This window comes from Melanostigma gelatinosum (assembly GCF_949748355.1).
Source record: "Melanostigma gelatinosum genome assembly, chromosome: 9".
NCBI classification, from domain to species: Eukaryota; Metazoa; Chordata; class Actinopteri; order Perciformes; family Zoarcidae; genus Melanostigma; species Melanostigma gelatinosum.
In genome coordinates this window covers 14,332,356-14,340,744 of record NC_136642.1, presented here as the reverse complement: position 1 = coordinate 14,340,744, position 8,389 = coordinate 14,332,356, and the positions used below count along the sequence as shown (strand labels likewise).

The window sequence follows — 8,389 nt, the reverse complement described above, 5'->3', positions numbered from 1 at the left end:
CGTATTCTTTGACGTGTCAGAGCCTGCTAGCTGGCCTAGCCATACGTGATTGGTCAGTGGGCTAGCCTGACATGTTGGGCGGTGACAATCCCAATATCTGCTGCCTCTGTCGAGCGGACATTTTCAGCCCTCAAATGCATTCAAATCTATTCAAGAAATACAACTGGAGGCTCGACTGTCTTCACTGGCGTCCATGAATGGAGAAGGACTTCTTACTGGAACTAAAACGCACGGATGTACTGAAGAACCGTGAGATTAAACTATTCATTAACAAAGAAAGGAGGATGCACTTTGTCTTTAAATAGTGAACAGCAGGTTTGGTAGCTTAACTGCAGTAGCTTTAACTGCCATAAATATTATTTTTATCATTATTTAATATGCTTGTTGATATTATATATTATTATTTGTACTTGCTTTTAGGAATATGGATTTTCGTTTGGTTTTATATGCGATAGGAACTATTGTTAGGTCCTATGTTGCGCTGGGGACACATTTAGCCGGTGCACAGTGTTGGGATCTGACTGTATGGCTTCTACATGTGCTGTGGAACAAAGAGTCAGGTCTTCCCTTTTGCAAGCAAAGGTTTCATCCTGATTGTGGTTTGATGAGCACCAAACCTCCTCTGAAGGAATTTCACATTAGGGTGTGAGTTTCCTCCCCCCCCCCAAAAACTATGCGTTCCTGAAGTCACCTGAAAGCACCGCTGCAATCTCATTGGCCGAGGGCCAAGACACCCCAGGACCCCTGTGGTTCAGCAACCGTTCTACAAAACTCCTGCAGCCCCCACCTCAATGCTTTTTCCACCGATCCCCACGGGGATAGCAGGAGGCACACTAATGTTGCTTCTCTTTTTAACCAAAATCCTAGGTTTCACAGTTATATTCGCTGGCCGAATTCACCAAACTGTCGATTTTATCTTTGTTCGTATCCACGAAGCGAACCCTTTTAATCCTGCAGAAGTGAAGAAGCAAGACTCCTTCAGAAAGAGAGACAGAGAACTTCCACTCTCCACTCTCACCCAAGTGCCTCGTCTGCTCCGGCCATAAGGACGCGAAAGTCCCTTACCCAGACGACAGCGATTCTCTCCCACCGAGAGCATACCTCCCGTGGCCCGCAGCCTGAGCCCACTGAAGCTCAGAAGAACCCCCCCCCCCCCCCCCCCCCCAATCACCACGATTGCATCGTACCGTAAGGCGAAATAGATTCTGGGCAGAGTTAGAGAGAGTTTAATTTGTGTTTATTTTATCTTGTTTGTGTGCTTAAGGTACTGTTCATTTTTATAACGTGGTGTATGCTTAATAATCGCCGACACTAACGATCGCTGAGATCGTTGGGGTCTGTAGAAGTAGCGTGTATTCCACGCTACTGTGATCTGTGTTGAGCGAGCCGCCTAGTGAGGTCGAAGCTGCTTCTCATCAGTTCAGGAGGTCAGAACCGCCGACTGAGACAAAGAGTCGCTGTTCTTGCTCCCCTGGCTGAGAGAGCAATCTTCAGGACTCCCGCGCGGCGCAGAGGATCGTAATCGCTTGTTTTATTTCATTTCATTTTGTTCCATTCCCTTCTCTCCTACTAACTCACACACACATATAGCTTTGAGCTAATCTAGCTACGTGCTAAACAGCTACCGGCACGTGTAGACACCGGGTCTCCTGTTGGCTATCCGCCATTTTGGGTCTCGCGCATGAGAGACGTCACCACGTCCCAACTACGTCACACGTCACTGAGCTGTTCCCTCGCTCCCCCCCCCTTTTGCGCACACACACACACGCACGCACGCACGCACGCACGCACGCACGCACACACACACACACACACACACACACACACACACACACACACACACACACACACACACACACACACACACACACACAAAAACACACACACACACACACACACACACACAAAAACACACACACACACACACACACACACTCCCCCCCCCTCTTTTCAATAGTCTGTTGATTTTAGATAGCGTGCTCATGAATGTATAATTGTTGATAGTTTAGATATTAGTTGACTAGATCATTCGTATTAGAACGTAATAAACTCTGTTATATTTTAAAGAGCAGCTGTCTGTGATTACTTTGTGCATGCGTATTGTGATACAGTTTTTCTCGATTGCTAAGACACATTTCTTGAAACGGTCACCCATTCTCTCAAAACTGTAAACACAAAACCTCATCTTCAAGCACTATTTACAAAACCTCTGAATCCTCTTGCAAAATGAAACTTTCGCCTCAAAACAGTTTTACCTGTGTTGAAAATCAAACACTGCTCTCAAATCATAAACAAAGTGATCAAAATAATATACACTATCAAGCAGTCAGTAAACAATACACCAATAAATAGAAAGCACATTGTTCAAAACATATAGTTCTCAGGGAGAAGTAGATTTTTAATCTCAAAACAAAATTTCATATGAACGAAAACATGTTCTATTACAGTCGCTCAAAATTGATCAGAAATGACTACTGTGCTTTGCTCTTTGCAATTTATTTTGTTCTTCCTCCTCCTTGTACCCCTATTTGTACAGTACTGTACCCTGCATCTCACAAACGTGTCCTTTGTCTCTGTGATACTGTAATTCTTGTTCTTTGTTGATATGAACCTGCAACCAGTCAACATCTATTGAGCAGTCAGTACTGTGACTGTAACAAATAGAAAGCACCATGTCCTCTCACATTGTTTCTTCTATCCATTCTCAGACTTTCTCCTTCCCACCTTCAACCACCTGTTTGCTCTCTAAACTGGCTAATATTGGTTGTGTCACATCATTTGATACAAGTGAAATCCATTTTGAGTGGTTGTGTTTAATCAATGACATGTGTTCTCTATTTGTATTTGATTGTTGCCACTTGTGTTTACCAGTATGGATGACATGTGCATTACAGTGCAGAATGTGTTTTGAGACTGAGAATGTGTTTAGAGTTTTGCTGAAAAGTCTAAGTGAGATCTGAAAATTGTGTTTTACCATGTGAAATAGTTTAAGGTATTGACAACAGACTGCACAATTAGCTAAATGAGTTCAGGCAACTGAGAACTTTGTTCAGCCAATGGGTTTTAGTGTTTTAGCAATTGAGAAAAACTGTAATAACTGTATATGTGGTCTGTGCTCGAACTTAAACCTTCACTTTCACTCTGAATGTGTAATAGTACTCAGACTATTGACATTATGAGTGAACACTAATTATGAGACTTAGTTTTATCATTTGGTTATTGGTCTCTGTTCGCAGGGTGGTGCCCCGTTATTATTAATAATCATTAATAATTGTTCCTGACATTAATAATTCTATTGATGTCAATAATTTAGTTTCTTAGATGCTGATAACCCAAACACGCTCCTTTACGTTCCCAACAACAGCAACAAGAAGTTGAAGTGAAGCGGCAGCGGTCTATGGGTACTTCTCAAGTCTCGTGTCATTTCCTCGCTCCTCGCTTGAACCGGAAGTTGTTTCTGTGGCACCATATTGACGGCCATCCTAAAGCTCTAACGTAGCTCGGAGGAGTGAGGATCGAGGATGGAGGAGGGACCTTGGAGGAGCCATGACCGAGGAACCATGAGAACAGACTTCCAGGAAGTCTTTTAATGGCCGACACACCCCCTCATTGTTCATCAGTTATGTGATTGGACGCTGCAGCCGATCGGACTGACTGACTGGAGTTTAACACCAGAGTGAAGACAGATCAGATTAAACTCTAGTTTACTGTATATTTGATTAGGTTTCTGATTCACCATCTGGTTTAAATATATGTTCATTGTAGTCTGAACAACAAAACGACCACAAACAACTTTAATTCATTAGAAATATTTGTTTTCATGATCTGATATTTCCCTCAATAACATTTATTATGAATACAATTAAAGTCAGCGAGAGCTGGAGAGACGACACACGTTTTACATCATTCCTGAGTGTTTGATGAGTTTTATCATTGAAGAGAAACAATAATCATATTCTGGGTTATTTAATAATGACGCCAGAGTCACAATTTCAAAACGTACAGACGCAAATAATTCATAAATAAGACGATCGCATTCCGCTGGTAGAAATGGATCCTGTGCTTATAAAGGACACAGTTTGTTAACAGAATACAGAGAGCAACACCTCTACAGTGGTGATTACTGTGTGTCTTTATTGTTGGAATGCTGTTAAGCATTCCAACTATTGTTATCCTGTTTCTTTATTGTTGGAATGCTATTAAGCATTCCAACAATAAACAACTATTGTTCTTCGAATCTTTATTCAACTTCTTCTATTTCTTCCGTCGCACCGCTTCTCCTCCTTCATTTTTAAGCTACAGAAACCGTTCAACTATTAAAATGTTCAGCTCTTTCACCAGAGGTATGCTATGACTTTTTATATTTCTAACCTTTAAACTTTTTGAATTATTAAGCTTTTTATTTTTTCAATAGGATCTCTATGGAGAATATTTTCAAATGGCTTCAGGCACACAGGTGTTCACGATTGAGCCAATTAGTGATGTTGATAAACACACAGACTCACAGACACATGCCCACATACACTCCTCTCCCTCTCTCTCTCTCTGTGTGTCTCTCTCTCATACAGTCATTCAGGTCTTAGGGATCTTTAGAGGTCTTTCCCCCCTCCTCCCCCCCACACACACACGCCATTTTAAAAATAAAAGCCCCACAGAATGAATCCTAACTGAAATGCTTGTGATGAGCCTGTCATTTAATAACCGGTTTGTGTTTATCTAACAGAAACCATTCAACTATCAAAATCTTTAGCTCTTTCACCAGAGGGGTGCTATGACTTTTTATATTTCTAACCTTTAAACTTTTTGAATTATTAAGCTTTTATTTTTTCAATAGGATCTCTATGGAGAATATTTTCAAATGGCTTCAGGCACACAGGTGTTCGCGATTAAGCCAATTAGTGATGTTGATAAACACAGACTCACAGACACACGCGAACATACACTCCTCTCCCTCTCTCTCTCTGTGTCTCTCTCAGTCAGTCATTCAGGTCTTAGGGATCTTTAGATTATTAGTCCACTCTCCTCTGCTGCCCATTGCAACCTGCGCAATCTTGGGATTTTCTTTGATCGCTCCATGTCATTTGACCCTCATGTTAAGCAGCTGTCCAGGTCATGTTTCTTCCATCTAAGAAATATCAGTAAACTGAGATCTGTATTATCAACGCCTGAATTAGAAATGATCATACACACATTTATCTCCTCTCGCATTGACTACTGCAACTCACTTTTCACATCACTCAGTGTATCTGCTCTTAACCGTCTGCAGGTCATCCAAAATGCTGCCGCTAGATTACTCACCAGGACAAACCGACGGTCTCACATCACCCCCGTACTCCGATCTCTCCACTGGCTTCCTGTAGCATCTCGGATACACTTCAAAATTCTCACCATCACTTACAGAGCACTTCACGGTCAGGCTCCGACTTATGTAGCTGATCTACTTCGCCCCTATTCACCCGCCCGCACTCTCAGGTCAAATGCTCTAGGTCTTCTGTCAGTCCCACGCACACGATTTAAGACCCGTGGTGACCGAGCCTTTGAGGCAGTGGCCCCGAGGCTCTGGAATGCTCTGCCTGCAACTCTACGCCTCGCAGATACTGTGGATACTTTTAAAAGCCAGCTAAAAACCTATGAAGGTAGATTTGTGTCTTTATTCTTCAAAAGCAAAAAAAAGTTTCAAAAGCAAAAGAAAGTTTCAAAAGCAAAAATAAAAGTTTTAAAAGCAAAAAAAAAAGTTTCAACAGCAAAAAAAAAAGTTTTAAAAGCAAATATATAAACTGAGAATAATTTATTTGTTAAAAAAATAAAAGCTTTGGTTTTGAATCCAAAAGTTTTGAATCCAAAAGTTTTGAAACTAAAAGTTTTGAAACTAAAAGTTTTGAAACTCAAAGTTTTGAAACTCAAAGTTTTGAAGCCAAAAGCTTTGGAACCAAAAGTTTTGAAGTCAAAAGTTTTGAAGCCAAAAGCTGAGTTGGGTGTAGTGGGCGGGGCATACGCTGCTGAATGTATCAGGAGTTTCTATTGGTCCGTTTGACTTGCGTCTCGTATCTGCATCATCTACACCAGGCATGTCCAAAGTCCGGCCCGCGGGCCAATCACGGCCCGCGGTCAGATTTCATACGGCCCGCAGCTTCGGTCTTATAATGTGTTAGTTATGGCTCGCTAGCTCTGTCAGAAGAAATAAATCATACAAATGTAAAGATGTAATTCCTCCTTTCACCACACGGTGGCAGCACCGTTCTAATGCTATCTGGCTCTGCATCCGTGCCGCGAACCCTTCTCAAATCATTTCTGCCATGGCGACCGCAAAAAAAAAGAGAAAAGTTGACAGTGAGGGCCGCCGCTTTCAGGAGCGGTGGGAATTACAATACTTCTTCACTGAAAATCGAGGCAATTGTGTTTGTCTGATTTGTAAAGAGGCGGTTGCCTTGTTTAAGGATTTCAACATAAAGAGACACTACGAGACTAAACATGCTACAATGTACGACAAGCTAACAGGGAGTGGCCGCGCTGAAAAAGTGAAGCAACTCCAAGCTGCTCTGGCATCACAACAGCGATTCTTCACGCGGGCCTCTGAGTCAAAGGAAAACATAACAAAAGCCAGCTACGAAGTGGCCATGTTAATAGCTAAACATGGCAAACCTTTTGCTGAAGGTGCGTTCATCAAAGACTGTGTCATGAAAATGGTGGAGAACATTTGCCCCGAGAAGAAGCAAGAATTTATGAATGTTTGCCTGGCACGCAACACTGTGGCACGGAGAGTTGAGGACATATCGTTAGATATTCAGAGACAACTGGGGGACAGGGGAGGGGCTTTTGATTATTTCTCATTGGCCTGCGATGAAAGCACCGATGCATCTGACACTGCACAACTACTTATTTTTTTAAGAGGAGTTGATGACAACATGAACGTGACAGAGGAGCTGCTTGACCTCAAAAGCCTTAAAGGGCAAACCAGAGGAATAGATTTATTCGTTTCTGTTTGTGAAGCTGTTGATGATATGAAACTACCGTGGAGTAAAGTTTCTGGGATCATTACCGATGGTGCGCCTGCCATGGCTGGTGAGCGAAGTGGATTGTCCACATTGATCTGCAATAAAGTCAGCGAAGAAGCAGGTAACGCTATCAAACTTCACTGTATCATTCACCAGCAGGCTCTCTGCGCCAAACATCTCAAATTTGACGATGTTATGAAACCAGTGGCAAAGGCAATCAATTCTATTCGCTCTAAAGCTCTAACCCACCGACAGTTTCAGCAGTTCTTGCGTGACATCCAGGCTGAATACGGTGACGTAATATATCACAACGATGTGAGGTGGCTAAGTCGGGGGTCCGCACTGCAGCGATTTTTCTCTCTCAAAGAGGAAATTGGACATTTTTTGGGTGAGAAGGGACAACCAATGGAAGAACTGTCCGATCCTGTATGGCTGGCAAATCTGGCTTTTTTGGTTGACATAACAAAGCATCTGAATGCGCTGAATGTTAATCTTCAAGGAAAAGATGCAGTGGTGAGCCAGCTATACGCTCACATCAAGGCTTTTGGAACCAAACTGCAACTTTTCCAAAGACACTTGTCCCAAACCGAGCCCTGCACCGTGCACTTCCCAGCTCTGAAAGAGGTCATTGGCAGTTTCCCACAGGACAACATCGGTGCGCAAATGAAGAGTTACGCAACAGCTATCGCATCTCTTTCTGTGGAATTTAACAAACGCTTTCGGGACTTTGCAGTTGTTGAAAAGGACATGTTGCTGTTCTCTTCTCCCTTCTCCGTGGACCATAATGATGCTCCTCCACAGCTGCAGCTGGAGCTCATTGAGCTGCAGTGTGACGATGAGTGCCGCGGAAAACACCAGCAGTGTTCTCTTGTTGACTTTTACCGGCAGCTGGACAAAAGCAGGTTTCCAGAAATGCGGTCATTCGCTAAGAAAATGCTGAGCTTATTCGGCTCCACATATTTGTGTGAGCAAACATTCTCAGTCATGAACTTTAACAAGAACCGATTGAGGTCAAGGATGAGTGACTCCCACTTGCGTGACATTTTACGCATCTCAACCACTGCTCTCAAGCCAGACCTGGCCTCTTTACTTCAATCTAGATCTCAGTATCACCCTTCCCATTAGTGCCAGCAAGTTATCTGTTCCTTGATCAATCTGAAATTGAGTGTTTTGAACGGTAACATTTGTCACCATTAACAGTGAAAAGCCTAAAGCACACTAATGCACTTGGACTTATGGCACTTATGTTATTAAACTCTTGAATAAGATATGTGTTATAACTGTTGATGTTAGATGTGACACAAACTATTGCTTTCTGAAAGATCTTGTAAAAGACAAAGGCAAAGTTCACTTGTTTTAAAGTTGAATGATAACAGACCACTTTGCATTACTTA

At 42.5% G+C, this 8,389-nt stretch overlaps 1 protein-coding gene across 1 annotated transcript; it reads left to right on the top strand.

The window, feature by feature from the left end:
• Positions 1-6,479: 6,479 nt before the first annotated feature.
• Positions 6,480-8,120, top strand: LOC306782756 (general transcription factor II-I repeat domain-containing protein 2; the record flags this gene model as incomplete). The annotated part of the gene is made up of 1 exon (XM_079276197.1): positions 6,480-8,120. The coding sequence occupies one exon, from the start codon at positions 6,480-6,482 to the stop codon at positions 8,118-8,120; it is 1,641 nt and encodes a 546-aa protein (XP_079132323.1).
• Positions 8,121-8,389: the final 269 nt, after the last annotated feature.